This window comes from Ceratotherium simum, chromosome 26 (assembly GCF_057802395.1).
Source record: "Ceratotherium simum simum isolate JZ-2026a chromosome 26, ASM5780239v1, whole genome shotgun sequence".
NCBI lineage: Eukaryota > Metazoa > Chordata > Mammalia > Perissodactyla > Rhinocerotidae > Ceratotherium > Ceratotherium simum.
In genome coordinates, this window is record NC_141925.1 from 17905928 (window position 1) to 17926793 (window position 20866).

The 20866-nt window shown below is 36.0% G+C and overlaps 1 protein-coding gene and 1 long non-coding RNA gene across 3 annotated transcripts in view; one reads left to right on the plus strand and one right to left on the minus strand.

The window, feature by feature from the left end:
- LOC101399964 (phospholipid-transporting ATPase ABCA3-like) overlaps window positions 1-20866 on the minus strand; it is a 208924-nt gene that overhangs the window by 34572 nt on the left and 153486 nt on the right. The window contains exon 22 of the mRNA XM_087417086.1: window positions 16843-17065. Coding sequence (XP_087273212.1) covers window positions 16843-17065 — 223 coding nt within the window. The remainder of the gene's footprint in view (window positions 1-16842; window positions 17066-20866) is intronic.
- Window positions 1-20866, plus strand: part of LOC147913596 (uncharacterized) — an 83683-nt gene that overhangs the window by 18770 nt on the left and 44047 nt on the right. The gene's annotated exons all lie outside the window — the stretch shown is intronic.

The following is a 20866-nucleotide window of genomic DNA, read 5'->3' on the forward strand; positions in this document are numbered from 1 at the left end:
GTGTTTCTGATAGCTGGAAAGAATAATTCTGGACATTGATTGGTCACTTGAATAGATGCCAAAAATAACAAGTGGCTAATGTTATAAAGTATTTTAGCCTCTCTCTGTAGAGTGCATAAATATCCCCTCAACTTGAAGGAGCAGAGGACAATCTTCCTACATAAGAGTAATATGATTCCTTAGCTGACAAACTGTTGAAGGACAACATATGAGTGGAGTGGGGAGGAAGATAAAAACTGAGGAAAATGCGTTGTAAATGCATGAATAATATTTAAAAATATTTATCTTCTGGTTCAGCATGTGTATGGACCAATAAGAGTAGACTAACAACCAACCAGATTGAATACAAATCATAAACAATCAGTGTGGCCATCTTGTGCATAAAGACTGAATACTGACCCTAGCATTCGGATCTAGAGAAAAGCAGAATTGCTATCTGCTGTTTTGGATTGCCTCCCTATACATTCTCCATATTTCTGATAAAAGTATCCTGATTTTCACGTCATCTCTGAATAATGAGTTTAGTTTCTTCCTTTCTAATCTCACATCTCTTATTTTGATCTATTACTGCACTGACCAGGACCTTAGGTATAATGTGGATTTTAAAGAGAATGTTTTAAATTATTCAGCATTGAGTATGATATTTGTTGTATATTTTTTGCAAATTCCCTTTATGAAGTTATGGAAGCTTTTTCCTAGTTACTAAGAAATGTTATAATGAACAATCATTGGATGTATTTGGATGACATTTTTGCATATATCAAGATTTCCCCTTAATTTATTAATATGGCAAATTATATTAACAGACTTTCTGAGTCTATTGCTAGTCTGCATTATTAGGAAAAATTCAGTTTGGTCATAATGAATTAACTTTTCCTTTCTTTTATTAATTGTAATTTTGCTTTCTTCTATTCTTTTCTATTCATGAGGTCAAAGATATGCTAACTTCATAGAATGAGTAAAGAGGCTGTTTTTCTCCCCTGTTCTCTAGAAGGGTTTGTATAAGATTAGAATTCTATGTTTTTGCATGTTTCATAAAACTTACTATTACAGCAATATAGACCTGATGTTTTTGTTGTAGAAAGATTTTAACTAATGATTTAATTTCTTGAATGGTTTATAGGACCATTTACATTTTATAATTCTTATTAACAAGGTGTTGGGAAGTTATTTTTTGTACAATTGTATCTAATTATTCTAAATATTCAAATGTTTTATCTTAAAATTATTTATCACATCATCCTGTCTTCTTAATGTCTGCAGCGTCTGTATTTATGTCTCCATTTTATTCCTAATACAGCTTATTTGGACGTTTTTTTTTTTCTTTATTAACTTATCAGGGTTGTGGCAATGTTACCATCTTTCCAAAGATTTTGGCTCTTTTCCAATCTTTGGCTCTTTTGGTGCTCTCTTTTATTTTTGTTTGCTATTTCTTCAGTTTCTACTCTTATCCTTATTATATAATTCTTTCTACTTTTCTTGGATTTCTTCTGTTGTGTTTTTTTTCAATTATTTTATTGAGGTCATAATGGTTTAGAACATTGTGTAATTTCAGGTGTACATTATTGTTTATCAGTCTCTGTATAGACTGCATCATACTCACCACCAATAATCTCATTTTGTGTGTGTGTGTGTGAGAGGAAGATTAGCCCTGAGCTAACATCTCTTGCTGATCCTCTTCTTTTTGCTGAGGAAGATTGGCCCTGGGCTAATATCTACGCCCATCTTCCTCTACTTGATATGTGGGATGCCTGCCACAGCATGGCTTGATAAGTGGTGCATAGGTCTGCATCAGGGATCTGAACCTGTGAACCCCAGGCCACCGAAGTGAAGCATGCGAACTTAACCACTACGCCACCAGGCCAGTCCCACCAATAATCTAATTTTTATCCATCACCATACCTATGTGCCCCTTTACCCACTCCCCAACCCCCTTCCCTTCTGGTAACCACTAATCTGTTCTCTTTATCTTGAATTTATTCTGTTGTATAATATATACATATATTTGATTACTTCTTTGACTGTCTAGTTACTTTTAACTTTATTTCTCGAATTCCAAACGTATGGTTCTGTTAGTTTTTACTAACCTCATGAAATGAGTTGGGAAATATTCTCTCTTGTTTTCGAAAAGACTTTGTATAGTATTGATATTTTTCCCCTTAAAAGTTTGTAAGAATGTGCCAGTGAAATGATCTGGGTTTTAGCCATCCCACACCTCCAAACTATAGTCTATCCTTAGGATAAAAGCAATAAAAATGAGAAACTCACACAGTGCTTTTTCATTGAAAGTGTGAACTCCCTTCCAGTTTCTGTCTACTTTTAGTCATTGTGAAGTACATTCAAATTTTTAAAAATTTGTCCATAGTTTATAATTGTTAGGTGTGGGAGTATTAGTCTGATATAAGTTCCTCCACCTTTGTAAGTAGTAGAACATCAGTAAAGTTTTGTAGTCTGGGATGGCATAAATGTTGCACATCATCATCAGATTCATTTCTGAGTATGTGAGTTTTAGTGGTTATCTTAAGCATTTTAGTGGTTATCTTCTTAAGTTTCATTTTCTAAATAAAACCTACTTTTGTATGTCAATTATATCCACTAACCTTGCAAAATTCACTCATTAATTTCCCCAGTTTATCTGTAATTATTTTAGATTTTCTATGTACACAAAAATGTCATCTGTAAGTAATGACAGTGCTATTTCTTCTTTTGCCAATACTTACACCTTTATTATTTTCTTGCCTATTGCAGTGACTAAAACCTTCAGTATGATGTTGAACATAGAAATGATAGATAGCATCCTTGACTCATTCCCAAATGCAAATGGAAATCTTTAGATAACACCAATCTTACATAAAAAAATCTTTTCGTGAATACAAAGGACTATTTCTTAACGTTTTGTGTGAAGTCAGCATAATATTGCTACCAAAATCTAAGAACATTATAAGAAAGGAAAATTACAGGTAAATCTGTCTCATGGACATTAATATAAAACTTCCTTGTAAACTATTAACAAATTGGATCTAGAAATGTATAATAAGGGATAATACAACTGAGTTTGGTTATTATAGGAATGCAGAGTTGGTTTAACATTAAAAATTAATTAGTGAACATCACCACACTAGAATAAAGCAGAAAAACTATACGATCATCTCACCAACGCAAAAGAAAAAAAATACTTGTTAAAATTCAAAACTTGTGCATTATAAAAACTCTAAACAATCTTGGAAATGAAGGGAATATCCTCAAATATATGTAACTACAAAAAAAATCAATGGCATATAAAAATTTTAAAATTGTGGTAAAATATATATATTTATCATTATAACTACTTAGTGCACAATTCAGTACAATAAATAAATTCAATTCAGGCAATAAATATATTCACGTTATTGTATAATTATCACCATTATCTACACCCAAAGCTTTTTCATTCTCAACAAAAACTCTGTACCTACTAAATAATAACCGTCCCTACTTTCCTGCCCTCTACTCTGGTAACCTTTATTCTACTTCTTTCTATATGAATTTGACTACTCTATGTTCCTCAAATAAGTGGAAATATACAATATTTGTCCTTAACTGTCTGGCCTATTTCACTTAGCATAATGTTTTCAAGTTCCATCTATGGTGTGGCATATATAAAAATTTTATTCCTTTTTGTGGCTGAATAATGTTCCACTGTATATACATAACACATTTTGTTTTATCCATTCATCTGTTGATGGACACTTGGATTGTTTCCACCTTTTGGCCGTCATGAATAATGCTGCTATGAACATTGGTATACAAACCTTTTCGAGTTCTTGATTTAAAATTTTTTGGCTAGATACCCAGGAGTGGAATTGCTAGGTCATATGGTAGTTTTGTGTTTAACCTTTTGAAAAACTGCCAGACTTTTTCCCACAGTGGGGTCTCCATTTTACATTCCCACCAGCAATGCACAGTTTCTAATTTCTCCACATCCTTGCCAAAACATGTTATTTTCTGGGGTTTTTTTTTAAATAATCACCATCATAATGGGTGTGAAGTGGTATCTCATTGTTGTTTTGATTTGCATTTCCCTGATGACTAATGATATTGTGCATCTTTTGATGTGCTTGTTGGCCATTTGTATATTTTCTTTGGAGAAATGTCTACTCAAGTTATTTACACATTTTTTTATTTAGGAAATTTGTCTTTCTGTTGTTGAGTTATGAGTCCATTGTATTTTCTACATACTAGGCCTTTACTAGATATATGGTAAGTGTTCAAATACTTTCTCCATTCTGTAAGATTATTTTCACTTTCTTGATAATGTTCTTTGATATATAAAAGTTTTTTATTTGACTATATCCAGTTTATATACTTTTTCTTTTGTTGCTTGTGCTTTCAGTGTCATGCCTGAGAATTCACTGCCAAATCCAAGGTCATGAAGAAGTGCCCCTTTTTCTTCCAAGAGCTTTATGATTTCAGCTCTTATATTTGGGTCACTGATACATGTTACGTTAATTTTTGTATACGGTATGAGGTAGGATCCAACTTTCACTTTTTTGATGTGGATTTCCTAATTCTTTTAGATGTATTATAAATGGAATTGCTTTCTTTCTTTTTTTTTTTAATTTTTTGTTTCTTGCAGTAACATTGGTTTATAACATTGTATAAATTTCAGGTCTACATCACTATAATTCTATTTCTGCATAGATTACATCATGTTCACCACCAAAATACTAATTACAACCCATCACCAAACACATGTGCCGAATTATCCCTTTCGCCCTCCTCCCCCCCTTCCCCTCTGGAAACCACCAATCCAATCTCTGTCTCTATGTGTTTGTTTATTGTTGTTGTTATCTACTACTTAATGAAGGAAATCATATGGTATTTGACCTTCTCCCTCTGACTTATTTCACTTTGCATAATACCCTCAATGTCCATCCATGTTGTCACAAATGGCTGGATTTCATCGTTTCTTATGGCTGAGTAGTATTCCATGGTGTATATATACCACAGCTTCCTTATCCATTTGTCCCTTGATGGGCACTTAGGTTGCTTCCAAGTCTTGGCTACTGTGAATAACGCTGCAATGAACACAGGGGTGCATATATCTTTACGCATTGGTGTTCTCAAGTTCTTTGGATAAATACCCAGCAGTGGAATAGCTGGATCATATGGTAGTTCTATCCTTGATTTTTTGAGGAATCTGCATACTGTTTTCCATAGTGGCTGCACCAGTTTGCACTCCCACCAGCAGTGTATGAGAGTTCCCTTCTGTCCACATCCTCTCCAACACATGTTGTTTCCTGTCTTGTTAATTATAGCCATTCTGACAGGTGTGAGGTGATATCTCATTGTAGTTTTGATTTGCATTTCCCTGATAGTTAATGATTTTGAACATCTTTTCATGTGTCTGTTGGCCATCTGTATATCTTCTTTGGAGAAATGTCTGTTCAGGTCTTTTGCCCATTTTTTAATTGGGTTGGTAGTTTTTTTGTTGTTGGGATGCAGGAGTTCTTTATATATTTTAGAGATTAAGCCCTTATGAGATGTATGGTTTGCAAATATCTTCTCCCAATTGTTAGGTTGTCTTTTCGTTTTGTTGATGGTTTCCTTTGCTGTGCAGAAGCTTTTTAGTTTGATGTAGTCCCATTTGTTTATTTTTTCTATTATTTCTCTTGCCTGGTCAGACATGGTGCTTGAAATATGTTGCTAAGACCGATGTCGAAGAGTGTACTGCCTATGTTTTCTTCTAGAAGTTTCATAGTTTCAGGTCTTACATTCAAGTCTTTAATCCATTTTGAGTTAATTTTTGTGTATGGTGTAAGGTAAGGGTCTACTTTCATTTTTTTGCATATGGCTATCCAGTTTTCCCAACACCATTTGTTGAAGAGACTTTCTTTTCTCCATTGTATGTTCTTGGCTCCTTTGTCAAAGATTAGCTGTCCATAGATGTGTGGGTTTATTTCTGGGCTTTCGATTCTATTCCATTGATCTGTGTGTCTGTTTTTGTGCCAGTACCATGCTGTTTTGGTTACTATAGCTTTGTACTATATTTTGAAATCAGGGAGTGTGATACCTCCAGCTTTGTTCTTTTTTCTCAGGATTCCTTTAGCTATTCGGGGTCTTTTGTTGTTCCATATAAATTTTAGGATTCTTTGTTCTATTTCTGTGAAAAATGTTGTTGGAACTTTGATAGGGATTGCATGGAATCTATAGATTGCTCTAGGAAATATGGACATCTTAACTATGTTAATTCTTCCAATCCAAGAGCACGGAATATCTTTCCATTTCTTTGTGTCTTCTTCAATTTCTTTCAGCAATATTTTATAGTTTTCGGAGTACAGATCTTTCACCTCTTTGGTTAAGTTTATTCCTAGGTGTTTTATTCTTTTTGTTACAATTGTAAATGGGATTGCATGCTTAATTTCTCTTTCTGCTACTTCCTTGTTAGTGTACAGAAATGCAACTGATTTTTGTATATTGATTTTGTATCCTGCAACTTTACCATATTCGTTTATTACTTCTAAAAGTTTTTTGGTGGATTCTTTAGGGTTTTCTATATATAAAATCATGTCATCTGCAAATAGTGACAGTTTCACTTCTTCCTTTCCAATTTGAATTCCTTTTATTTCTTTCTCTTGCCTGATTGCTCTGGCTAGGACTTCCAGTACTATGTTAAATAGGAGTGGTGAGAGTGGGCATCCTTGTCTGGTTCCTGTTCTTAGAGGAATAGCTTTCAGTTTTTCACCATTGAGGATGATATTAGCTGTGGGTTTGTCATATATGGCCTTTATTATGTTGAGATACTTTCCTTCTATCCGCATTTTATTCAGAGTTTTTATCATAAATGGATGCTGTATCTTGTCAAATGCTTTCTCTGCATCTTTTGAGATAATCATGTGATTTTTATTCTTCATTTTATTAATGTGGTGTATTATGTTGATTGATTTGCGAATGTTGAACCATCCCTGCACACCTGGAATAAATCCCACTTGATCATGGTGTATAATCTTTTTAACGTATTGTTGTATGCAATTTGCTAGTATTTTGTTGAGGATTTTTGCATCGATGTTCATCAGTGATATTGGCCTGTAATTTTCTTTTTTTGTGTTGTCCTTGACTGGTTTTGGTATCAGGGTAATGTCGGCTTCGTAGAATCAGTTAGGGAGCTTCCCCCCCTCCTCAATTTTTTGGAAGAGTTTGAGAAGGATAGGTATTAAGTCTTCTTTGAATGTTTGGTAGAATTCACCAGGGAAGCCGTCTGGTCCTCGACTTTATTTTTGGGGAGGTTTTTGATTACTGTTTCGATCTCCTTACTGGTGATTGGTCTATTCAAATTCTCTACCTCTTCTTGATCCAGTTTTGGAAGGTTGTGTGATTCTAAGAATTTATCCACTTCTTCCAGATTGTCGAACTGGTTGGCATATAGCTTTTCATAGTATTCTCTTATAATCTTTTGTATTTCTGAGGTGTCTGTTGTAATTTCTCCTCTTTCATTTCTGATTATACTTATTTGTGCCTTCTCTCTTTTTTTCTTGGTGAGTCTAGCTAAAGGTTTGTCAATATTTTTAATCTTTTCAAAGAGCCAGCTCTTGGTTTTATTAATTTTTTCTATTGTTTTAGTCTCTATTTCATTTATTTCTGCTCTGATTTTTATGATTTCCCTTATTCTACTGATTTTGGGCTTTGTTTGTTCTTCTTTTTCCAGTTCCTTTAGGTGCACTGTTAGATTGTTTATTGGAGATTTTTCTTGTTTGTTGAGATAGGCCTGTATTGCTATAAACTTCCCTCTTAGAACTGCTTTTGCTGTATCCCATAAATTCTGGCATGTCATATTTTCATTTTCATTTGTCTCCAGGTATTGTTTGATTTCTTCGTTGACCCAGTCGTTGTTCAGTAGCATTTTTTTTAATCTCCACGTATTTGTGGCTTTGCTGATTTTCTTCCTATGGTTGATTTCTAGTTTCATACTGTTGTGGTCAGAAAAGATGCTTGGTATTGTTTCAATCTTCTTAAATTTATGGAGACTTGTTTTGTGGCCTAATATGTGATCAATCCTGGAGAAAGTTCCATGTGCATTTGAAAAGAACATGTATTCTTTGGTTTGTGGATGGAATGCTCTGTATATATCTACTAGGTCCATCTGTTCTAGTGTGTCGTTGAAGGCCAATGTTTCCTTATTGATCTTCTATTTGGATGATCTATCCGTTGGTGTAAGTGGAGTGTTAAAGTCCCCTACTATTCTTGTGTTACTGTCTATTTCTGTTTTTATGTCTGCTAATAATTGCTTTATATATTTAGGTGCACCTACATCTGGTGCATAGATATTTACAAGTGTTATATCCTCTTGTTGGATAGTTCCCTTGATCACTATGTAATGCCCTTCTTTGTCTCTTTTTACAGTTTTTGTCTTAGAGTCTATTTTGTCTGATATGAGTACTGCTACCCCAGCTTTCTTTTCATTGCCATTTGCATGGAGTATCTTTTTCCATCCCTTCACTTTCAGTTTGTGAGTGTCTTTAGGTCTGAAGTGTGTCTCTTGTGTGCGGCATATATATGGGTCTTGTTTTTTTATCCAGTCAGCCACCCTATGCCTTTTAATTGGAGCATTTAGTCCACTGAAGTTTAAAGTAGCTATCAATAAGTATGTACTTACTGCCATTTTCTAACTTTTTTTTTCTCAGTGTTTTAGTAGTCTTTCTCTGTTCCTTCCTTCTTCTATACAGAATTGATGGTCTCTTTAGTTTGACCTCTTTCTGAAAGCTCTACTCTTTAACCTCCCTCCTCCCTCCTTTTATGTTTTTGATATCATATCTAACCTCTCTTTTGTGCATTTGTATCCATTACCCTCTTATGATGGAAATAGATAATTTTTCCTATTTGTGGTCTTCTCTTTTCCCCTTAAATCAGTCCCTTTAACAGTTCTTGTAGCATGGTTTCTTGGTGACAAACTGCTTTAATTTTTGCTTGTCTGTGAAATTTTTGATGCCTCCTTCCATTTTGAATGATAACCTTGCTGGGTTGAGTATTCTTGGGTGTAAGTTTTTTCCTTTTAGCACTTTGAATATATCGTGCCCCTCTCTTCTAGACTGTAGGCTTTCTGCTGAAGAGTCAGCTGATAGCCTTATAGGGCTTCCTTTGTGTGTAACTTGTCTTTCTCTTGCAGCTTTTAGGATTCTCTCTTTCTCTCTAATTTTGGACATTTTGATTATGATGTGTCTTGGTGTGGGCCTCTTTGGATTTATGATGTTTAGGGCTCTCTGTGCTTCCTTTACCTGGATGTCTGTTTCCTTCCTTAGGTTAAGGAAGTTTTCATCTATTATTTCTTGAAACAGATTCTCTGCCCCTTTGTCTCGCTCTTCTCCTTCCGGGACACCTATAACACGGATGTTAGTGTGCTTGATGCTGTCCCAGAGGTCCCTTAGACTGTCCTCACTCTTTTTAATTCTTTTCTCTTTTACCTATTCAGCTTGGGTAATTTCTTCTAGTCTTTCGTCCAGATCGCAGATCCGTTCTTCTGTATCCTCTACTCTGCTTTTGAGTCCCTCTAGTGAATTTTTCATTACCAGAATTGTATTCTTCATCTCTGATTGGTTCTTTTTTATATCTTCCATTTCTTTGTTGACATTCTCACTGAGTTCATCTATTCTTCTCCCCAGATAAGTGAGCATCCTTTACACTCTTAGTTTGAACAGTCTGTCAGGTAGGTTGCTCATTTCTGTTTCACTTAGTTCCTTTTCTGGGGTTTTGTCCTGTTCCCTTGCTTGGAATGTATTCCTTTGCCTCCTCATTTTGCCTCTTTCCCTGTGCTTGTGTCTACGTATTAGGTAGGTCAGCTATGTCTCCTGCTCTTGGAGAGGTGACCTTATATAAGTGATGCCTTAGGAGGCCTGCAGTGTGCTTTGCTCAGTTCTCAATGTTCCAAGGATGACCCCTATGTGGGCTACGTGTGTCCTTCTGTTGTGGCCTGTTTTCTCTCCCTGTAGGCACCCAGGGAGGCCGAGTTATGCTCCTGGCCAGCTGTTGTAATGCTCAGCTGCTTGTAGTTGTTGTGGGCCCTTCAGTCTCTTTATCAGATGTGGTGAGCCCCAGCACAATTGGTTGCAAGTTCTAATACTACATTTGTGTTGCAGTATTTCTTTTAAGTGAGTAGGGCCCCAGTGTGGCAGGTTGTTAGGCTCAGGAGCTTACAATTGCTATAAGCCCCCAGCCTTTAGGTCTCTTGTCAGCTCTCTGAGGACTGCAGCTTGGTGGGGCTGCCTCAGGCATGGGAGAACCCAATTGTTTCAGGCTTTGGAAGGTGGGGCAAACCCCCTATGTGGGTCTTTGAGAAGCACAAGTCTTCTGCAGCAGACAAGCCCTGCTACCCACAGGTCCACAGACACAGTCAACCCAGTCCTGCCCCGTGTGCGTGCCCTAACCTCCTGAAGTGGACCCAGTCTCTCCATGGCGGGAGCCCCACACACTCCACCACCGCCCCACACTCTCCACCCACTCCTTTTGCATGCCCTGCCCCACTGAAGTGGGTTCAGTTGCTAGGCTGCAGAGAATCCAGTCACCAATCTATGCAGGCCCACAAGTTGCCTGAGGGCTTGTTGTTGGGTGGGGCCAATCTCTAGGGTGGGCTGCCTGCCCTGGCTGAGCTGAATTAAATTGGTGCTGTAGTGGGTGGGGCAGTCCTGGGCTAGCAGGCCCCAGGGAGTACTCCAATGGCGTTTGTGTCAGCATGCCCACACCAGGCCACAACAATGGCCGTCGCCAATGTCCCAGTCCCTGGAGAGGTCTCACCCCTCACTGCGATGCACTCAGAGCCTATCAGGTGAGTCTCTTTTCACCAAAGCACTGTGCACCTTTCTTTCTGGTGATTTTAGGTTGCTTTCTGAACTGGGTGAGTTTGTGCGTGGGCCCTTTAAGAGCCGGTTTTAATTTTTTTGTGAACCAGCTTTTCTGGGACGTACTCCCCAATGTTTTAATAGCAGGCAAAGTCAGATATTATGCCACTTGTCTCAATTGTGCTGGGTCCACAGAATGCCCACAGCGGGAGTGCTCCCCAGCTCAGGGTCCCTCTCCTCCAGGGAGGGCTGCATACCTGTGGGCTGCTCCCGGGCGGCCGTGAAGCTGGCGGCTTGTGAAAGCAGGGTTTTTTCTCTCTAGAAGGGAGTTTCTGCCTCTTCCACCTCGATTAGGATTGTCCTTTGTTGCCGGAGTTCCTCTTATCCAGTTTTCAGTTCTGTCTCAAGGGTAAATTTTCCACGAGTAGTTGTAAATTGGGTGTGTCCGCCGGAGAAGGTGAGTTCAGAGTCTGCTTACACCACCATCTTTGCCCCCCTTTCACTTCTGATTTTAGTTATTTCCATCTTCTCTCTTTTTTCTTAGCTAAAGGTTTCAACTTTTTTGTTGATCTTTTCAATGAATCTGCTTTTGGTTTTGCTGATTTTGTTTTCCCATTTTTTATTTTGTTTATCTTTAATCTTTAGTATTTCCTTCATCCTGCTATCTTTGGCTTTAGTTTTCTCTTCTTTTACTTGTTTCTCAAGGTGTAAAGTTATAAACCAAAAATACAATAACATTTAATTTTTGATTTGCTCATGGAGTTAGTTATTTTTATGGGAGATCTTTATTTTTTCATATGGCTTCAAGTTACTGTCTAGTGTCATTTCATTTCATCCAGAAAGACTCCCTCAGGCATTTCTTTCTTGTAAGGCAGGTTGAGTAATGGACCTCCTCAGCTTTTTTTTTTTTTTTTACTCTGGGAAAGTCTTATTTTCTTCTATATTTTTGAAGGACAGTTTTGCTGGATATATAGGTTTTTATTGACAGGTGTTTTTTTTTAGCACTTCAAGTATGTTATCCCACTGTCACCTGGTCCCCATGGTTTTTAATGGGAAATACACTATTAATTTTATTGAGAATTCTTTGTACTTAATGAGTTGATTCTCTCGCTGTTTGTAAGATCCTCTCTTTGTCTGTCACAATTTGATTATAATGTATCTTCATAAGGCTCTCTGAATTTATCCTACTTGGAGTTCACTGAGCTTCTTGGATTTGTAGATTCATATCTTTCATCAAATTTGGGAAGTTTTTGGCTATTATTTCTTGAAATATTCTTTTTCCTCCTCTTCTCTCTCTTCTCCTTCTGGGACTCCTATAATATATATACTGGTCTTGATGGTGTCCTAGAGGTCCCTTAGGCTTTGTTCACTTTTCTTCATTATTTTTTCTGTCTACTCCTCAGACTCAATGTTCTCAATTGTCCTGTCTCCCAGTTCACTGAATCTATCTTCTGCCTGATAAAATCAGTTGTTCAACCCTTCCAGTGAATTTTTTCATTTCAGTTATTGTATTTTTAACTCTGTTTGCTTCTCCATAATTTCTATTTGGTTCTTTTTTATAATTTTTAGCTCTTTTTTTCTTTTTGAGGAAGATTGGCCTGAGCTAACATCTGTTGCCAATCTTCCTCTTTTTCTTTTTTCTCCCCAAACTAGTATATCCTAGTTGTAGGTCCTTCTAGTTCTTCTATATGGGACACCACCTCAACATGGCTTGATGAGCAGTGAGTAGGTCCACATCCAGGATCCGAACTGGTGGACCCCAGGCCGCTGAAGCGGAACGTGCAAACTTAACCAGTATACCACTGGGCTGGCCTCATAACTTTTATCTCTTTATTGTTAAATCTCTATTTGGTAAGACATCATTCTCATGGTTACCTTTAGTTTTTGTTTGTTTGGTGTTTTTTGGTACATCTTTTCCTTTAGGTCTTCAAGTATGTTTAAGGCAGATGTTTTAAATTCTTTGTCTGGACTTGCTCAGGGACTGTTTCTGTTGATTTTGTTCCTTTGACTGTGCCATACTTTCCTGTTTCTTTGTATGCTTTGTGACTTTTTTGAAAACTGGATATTTGAATATTATAATATTCTAACTGTGGAAAGCAGGCTCTCCTCCTTCCCTAGGGTTTGCTGTTCTTTGTTGTTGGTTTTTTTTATTGTTAAAGGCTCTAATAGTCTCTGTGTGTAATGACTTTTCCAAACACTTTTGCAGAGACTTTACTCCTTTTCATGAATGATCCTGGAAGTCTCTGTTCCTTAGCCTGTTTGACAGAAATTTCCTTGAACGTCTGGATCCAAAACAAAACAAAATTTCACCATTCTTTTAAGACTTTCTCTGTGCAGGAGCCCTCCTCCAACACTTACCAGACTTTCACTGAGCCTCGGGATCAGCCCAAAGTGAAACCTTATGGTCTTCACAGGTTCTTTCTGAGCAAATATCTTGCCCTTGGCCTGTGTGTGGCTGTCTAAAATTCTCCCATATACATGGTTGCTTTTTAATGCCCTAATTTTCCAATGAACGTCTCTCTGGCTTTTTGTCCCTGGCCTTAGGCAGCATATTTTATGCCTTAACTGTAATCTTTTTCTTCGGGCATCTGAGAGTTATCTCCCTTACAACATTTTTTAGAAATGCCCATTGCTTTTTATGCCTGGGGAGCTCTGAGTTAGGTGGAACAGAGATGAGTACCTCACATCAGTTCTTCAGTTAATGCCCAGACAGATTAGAACAGACTTACACCAAAATTTGTGAGGAAGGTCTGCTCTGCTCCCTCTGGAACTAGGGATGTATGTCCCACACTGGGAGCATGGATTGTATCTTCAAGACTGCTGCCAAGCTGGAGAGGGAGTCAGGCAAGTGCACGTAAAAATGCCACACATATTTCCTATTGTTTTAAGGGTTTTTTTCTTGATTCAGCATTTGCTTGGTTGTTGTAAACCTCTGACCACTTTCCAGAGATCTGACAGAGTTGGTTCTCACAGTTTCTGATTTCTTTTTTATGTTTTCTTCTTTTTTTACTTTTAAAGCTCTTCCATTTTTTTTAAACATTTAATAAGAGTGTATATTTCAGGCATACAACATGATAATTTTATATACATATACATAGTGAAATGATTACTAAAGACAAGCTAATTAAGATATCTTCTTCTCACATAGTTACCATTTTTTTAATGATAAGAGCACCTGAAATCTACTCTCTTAGCAAATTTCCAGTACTCAATACAGAATCATTAACTATAGTCATTATGCTGTACAGTAGATCTCTAGATTTGCTCATCCTACACAACTGCAACTTTGTACACTTTACCAACATTTCCCCATTTCCTCCACCTCTCCACCACTGGTAACCACTGTTCTACTCTTTGATTCTATATATTCAACTTTTTTAGATTCCACACATAAGTGAGATCATGTATCTTAATCATTTAATTTTCACAAGTTTGTGAAGTGGGTAGTATTACTCCTATGTTATAGATGAGGAACTCTAATTGGGAGATGAGGAGTCATGTCCAGGATATAAGAACCAGGAGTGGCTTAGCAAAGGTAACCCTTCTGTCTGCAGGTCTCTGGTCTCTTCATACACTCCTAATACAAACAAGAATTTTGAAAAGCAACTCTGAACCCAACAGAGATCCTGGCAAAATATTCCCAGTGCTTCTCTATACATATAACATTGTTTCTGTGGAGATTATAAAGCAGAAAAAAATAAATACAGCCTATAGCAAATCCTTTCATAAGGGCATCTAGATTTCCAGGTGGCTGTTCTATTCCAATGTGACATTTATGAAAAGCTCCGTTAAATTTTATGGAATACATAGGAAATGTTCATATTTTGCTCAAAGACCACCTCTTCACATTGTCTCATTTTAAGCAAATATATAAGAAGGCTCTGAGCATCAGGATACTGAATTTATAATGATTGAAGATTATTTTGCATTTATGCAAAATATCTTTAAATAAAATATCTTTAAATTGTGTGCATAACTCTCTTCAGAGAATATTACTTAGCAAGCCTTTGTTTCTGTAAAAACAAATAACACTGTTAAGTTACAATGCTATTCTTCCAGTGAAAATGAACAGAGATCATCCCAAACCAATCATCCTAAAGTTACTTCTTGGAGAACACCTACTCTTTAGAGGAAGTCAGACTTAGTATCTATTTCATAACTGTTTTATGTGACATGTGATATGTAGACATGCTGAGTAAGAGCTCTTAGATATCCCGTGAGGATGTTCCAAACAATATCTAATCTTTTAGGGGCTTTTAGAACCTAGGACTGCCTTGAGTAGAACATGGACATTTTCCGTACATCAGACCAGTGGTGACTGAGCAGTGAAGGTGTCCTGGAGCATAATTACTGAAATATTGATTGAGATCGATTTTGTACTATAATAGAAATAAAAGAAATCAATAAAAAATCTAGAAAGTCATCAAATATTTGGTAAACAATGCATGAGTCAAGTAGAATTTAGAAAATATTTCTAACTCAATTTTAATGAAAATACAACATGTCAAAATTTGTGGGATGCAACTAAAACAGTACTTAGAAGAAATTTTGTAGCTTTAAATGCTTATGTATTCCAAAGAATAAAGGTTTAAAATCATTTAATATTTGATCTTACAAAAATAGAATAAATATAGCAAATTAAATTCAAAGTAAATAGAAGGAAAGGAAAAGAAAGATAAGAACAGAAATCCATAAAACAGAATACAAAAAATAGACAATATTAACAAAACCAAAAGATAGCACTTTGAAAAGATTTAAATTAAAATGTAAAAATCCTAAGAAGATTAACGACAAGGAAAGGTTGAGAGAGAATGAGCAAATACAGCAATACCAGGAATGAATGAGCAGATATCAATATTTATCTGTAGATCTTAAAGGATTTCATAAGGGAATGTTATGAACAACTTTATGCCAATAGTTTTAGAAATTTAGAGGAAATGTAAAAGTTCTTTGAAAAATACAACTTATCAAAAGTTTCATAAGAAGGTATAAGAAATCTTAATAGCCCTATATCATGAAGAAATTAAATTTACAATTAATAACAAAAATTCCCACAGAGAAAACCCCAGGCCCTGAGGTTTTCACTGGTGAGCTCTATCAAATACTTAAGACAGGAAAAATATCGATTTTACAAAAAATTCTGATATCAGCCCTATAATTTCAAGGAACTGAATTTCTGCCAGAAACCCAAATAAGCAAAGAAACAAATTCTCCCCTAAGACCTCCAGAAAGGGAGGCAGCCTTGTGGATACCTTGATTTTAACCCAATGAGACCCCTGTCAGACTTCTGACCTACAGAGCTACAGATTTGTGTAATTTACTAAGTTTGTGGTAATTTGTTATAGCAGCAAACTAATACTATTAGTTTAGATACAATTAGAGAGGAATCAACAGCAATGTGATTAATTCAGGAATGAACATCAAAGCATAAATCCACCTACATGTTTCTTAGTCTACTATTCAGAGATCAATTCTTTCTCATATGGCTTAACATTCCCTCCTGAAGAGGAGTATTAAAATAGATCTTCGACTAACTCAGGGAATTCTTTTTAGGAAGGCAAGATCTAAGGTCAGTAAATGGGTTGGAAGCCTATTCCTCTCAGTCTCTGCAAGACCAAGCATGGCTGAATTACTTAAAACAGATCAAATTAAAGTTTATAGGGGGATTTAATAAAAGAGTGGCAGCAGTCTGTCTTCCAAGAAACTCCTGTTTGTGATCATTGCCAGTCCCGTCATTCTCTCTTTAACCTCAAAATCAAAGGAGGAAAATGAAAACATAAATATTCTACAAATCCTGGGCAAACAAGGCCTGAAGGAAGGGGACTGGGTTAGTTAAGATATTAGAGTCATAATTTGTTTTGCATTGTATCCAACATAACGCCTATAATATTAGTGACATTTAATAAAAGATTATTAATTTACAACCAGCCTAAGTTTTGCCCTGAATCCAGAACCAAACAACTTTGTAACGTTCTTATCTTCAAGCCCATTCCTCTTTATTACCCTGGAAAGGAAAATTATGTGAAGTCCTTACCCACTCCTGTGCTCACTATCAAATCCGCTAATATACCGAAAAACCCTGCGCAGTAGTTAAACATGACGAGCTTGATGTAGGCACTGGTATGACTAGAAAACAGGAAACTTATCAGGTACAAGAAGGGAATGACAGACCAGCCAAACAGCATGAAGATGAACAATGTGTCCAGAAAGTGGTAATCCTTGATCAATACATCCAATCCAGAGGACATGAACACCACCTGAGACACAAAGAGTACAGAAGTAACGTCAAAGTGAAGAAAACTATGCAATGCCTAAGAACTCAAGTCTAAAAACTTAGAGAAGGAAAAATCTTCCTTTATTAGAACACAGAAGTATTTATTAATCAAATAATTTTGTCTGTGAGGTACTTCCACTTTTTACTCATCACTGAGCAGAACCCTTCTGCCTACCTTTCTACTTGTTTTTTATCTACTTGGAACAGTTTCATTTTGTTCTCCTTGAACAAGATAAAATCAAATTGTGTTCTTTCTTCCCATTATCCCATCCCCAAATAAGCCCACACTCAGTATTTCCAGAAATTAGATCACCTAGCAGGGAAACCTTTTTTTTTTTTTTTTTAAGATTTTCATTCTGGCAGCTGTAAGCTGTGATACTAAGGGACCTACCTCTCAGGGCTCTCCATCTTTAGATTCTGCCTGTTGGCTCTACTCTGTTTCCCAACCCTTGTCTCCTCATCTCAGAGATAACCTATAGACCTGTTAAGGGAAATAAATTTCCAGAAATCTATATCTTATAAGTTGTTAACTGTAGTTTCTCCAAGTATTCCAGAGTTACCTATTTTGAACTATTAAACAATTATGTAGCAGGATCCTTGAGGAGTGGACAGTAGGTTTAAGCTGAGAATAGCTACTATGTGACTGACAGCACATTCTCAATGGTAGTAGAAAAAGCAACAAACAAATGAACATAATGTAGGTGAAAATATTTGAGTATTATGGGCCTGGTTACTTTGCTTCTATCACAGCAGACTTTCAGTCTAAAGAGAAACGGAATGAATACAACCACTTACTTATATAGAAGTTGGGATGATCTAGGTTTTTTTTTTGTTGAAAGAGTTATAACGTTTAGGGATTTCACTAATTATAAAATGTACATTTTTGGATAGGAAGACATAACATTGTAAAAAAGCAGATTTTCCCCAAATTAGTCTATAAACAAAAATATCAATATTTAGATCAATATTTTAAACTTTATTCTGAAATGTAACATTCAGAAATGCACAAAATATAGATCCATGAATTATCACAAAACAAACACTGCTGTGAAATTACCACACAAAGACTCCAATGCCACTCAAGGCACAAACATCTTCCTCCTCTGTGAAGGTAACTATCCTGACTTCCACAATAATCGTTTTCCTTCTTTTCTTTATGGTTTTAACATAACGTCCCTAAATATTACCTGTATTTTCAACTGTACATAAATGGAATTATAGAGTATGTACTTCTTCATACCTGGCTTCTTGCGCCAACATTGTATTTGTGAAACTCATCCCCACGGTTGCCTTGTATGGTAATTCATTTTCATTGCTGTTTAGTATTCCAGTATATTATTATATCACATTTACTTATCTGTTATAGTAGTATAAACATTTGAGTTGTTTGCAGTGTTTATTGTTTATTATTAGGAATAACATTTTTAAGAATATTCTTGTACATGTCTCTTGCTGCATATATGTATGCACTTCTACTGGAGATAGACATATATTCACAAATCTTCAAAGTTTTAGAAGAAAATGGCAAATTATTTACCAAAGTGATTGAACCAATTTAAGTTCCCACCAACAGTAATCATAACTCCCAATTCATTACATTCTTACCAACATTTGGTATTTTAGTCTTTTTAATTTTAGCTTTTCTTGTGGGTATGTATTAGTCTATGTATTACTTTCCTATTGCTGCTTAACAAATTACCACAAACTTAGCGGCTAAATCAACACAAATTTATCTTATGGTTTTGGAACTATGCTAAAATCAAGGAGGCACCTGGACTTCATTCCTTCTGGAGGCTCTAGGCGGAATCCATTTTCTTGCCTTTTCAAGCTTCTAGAGGCTATCTGCATTAGTTGGCTCATGGCCACTTCCTTTATCTTCAGAGCCAGAATCTTAGCACTTTCAAATCTCTATCTAACTCTGACATTCCTGCTTCCCTCTTTTATTTGCATAAGGACACTTGTGATTAAATTGGATCCACTGGATATTTCAGGATAATCTCTGCATCTCAAGATACTTAATTCCATCTGCTAAATCCCTTTTGCCACACATTCACAAGTTCTGAAGATTACGACTTAGACATCTTTGGAGGTCCATTATGTTTCTTACCAGAGTATATTATTCTGATATTTTTTATGGTGGTAAAAATACATAACAAAAAATTGTACCATTTTAACTATTTTTAAGTGTACAATTCAGTGGCATTAAGCACATTCCCATTGTTGTGCAACCAACACCACTATCCATCCCCAGAACTTTTTTATCATGACAAACAACTCCGTATCCATTAAACAGTAACTCCGCATGCTCCCTGTCCCAAGCTCCTGCTATTCTACCTTATTCTACTATTCTACTTTCTGTCTCTGTGAAATTGACTACTCTAAGTGCTCCATATAAGTGAAATCATACAGTATTTGTCCTTTTACGTCTGGCTTACTTCACTTAGCATAATTTTTTGAAGGTTTATCCATGTTGTAGCATGTATTTTGTTACTTTTTAAGATTGAATAACACTCCATTTTATGTATATACAACATTTATTTATTCATTTATCCATCAATGAACATTTGGGTTACTTCCACCTTTTGGCAATTGTGAATAATGTTGCTATGAACACTGATGTACAAATATTTGTTCAAATCTCTGCTTTCAATTCTTTTGGAATTCCACTATATGCTGGATCATATAGTAATTCTGTGTTTAATTTTTTGAGGACCAATTTCTCCACATCCTTCCCAACACTTGTTATTTTCTCTATTCTTGATAATAGCCATCTTAATGGGTGTGAAGTGGTATCTCATTGTGATTTTGATTTGCATTTCCCCAATGATTAGAAACATCATTTTCATGTTCTTATTGGCCATCTGTATACCTTCTCTGGAGAAATGTCTATTTGAGCTCTTGGCCCATTTTTGAATTGGGTTGTTTGTTTTTGTTAAGTTTTAGGAGTTCCTTATATATTCTGGATATTAATTCCTTATCAGATGTATAATTTGCAAATATTTTCCCCCATTCTGTGGGTTGCCTTTTCACTCTGTTGATAGTGCCCTTTAATTTATATGTTTTCTTAATTTTCATGAAGTCCAATATCTATCTTTTTTCTTTCTTTTGCTTGTGCTTTGCTGTCACATCTAAGAAACCATTGCCAAATTCAATGTCAAGAAGCTTTTCCCTTTTGTTTTCTTGTAAGACTCTTACAGTATCAGCTCTTACATTTAGGACTTAGATCCATTTTGACTTAATTTTTTTATATGGTTTAAGATAAATGTCCAACTTCATTCTTTTACATGTGGATATCCAGTTTTCCTACCACCATTTGTTAAAAGACTCTCCTATACCCATTGAATAGTCTTGGTACCCTTGTCAAAAATCATTTGACCATTTATGTGAGAGTTTATTTCTGGGGTCTCTACTCTATTCTATTGGTCTATATGCCAATACCACATTCTTTTGACTACTGTAACTCTGTAGTAAGTTTTGAAGTCAGGAAGTGTGAGTCTTCCAGCTTTGTTCTTCTTTTTCAAGATTGTTTTGGCTATTTGCAGAGATTTGCCCCATTTATCACCAGATATTATCCTTCTTTGTCTCCTGTAACAATTTCAGACTTCAGGTCTATTTTGTCGGATATTAGTATAGCCACCTCAGCTCCCTTTCGGTTACTATTTGCATGGAATGTCTTTTTTCCACCCTTTCACTTCAACCTATTCATGTCTTTAGATCTAAAGTGAGTCTCCTGTAGACAGCATATAATTTGATCATTTTTAGATCCATTTTTTTCAATCTATGC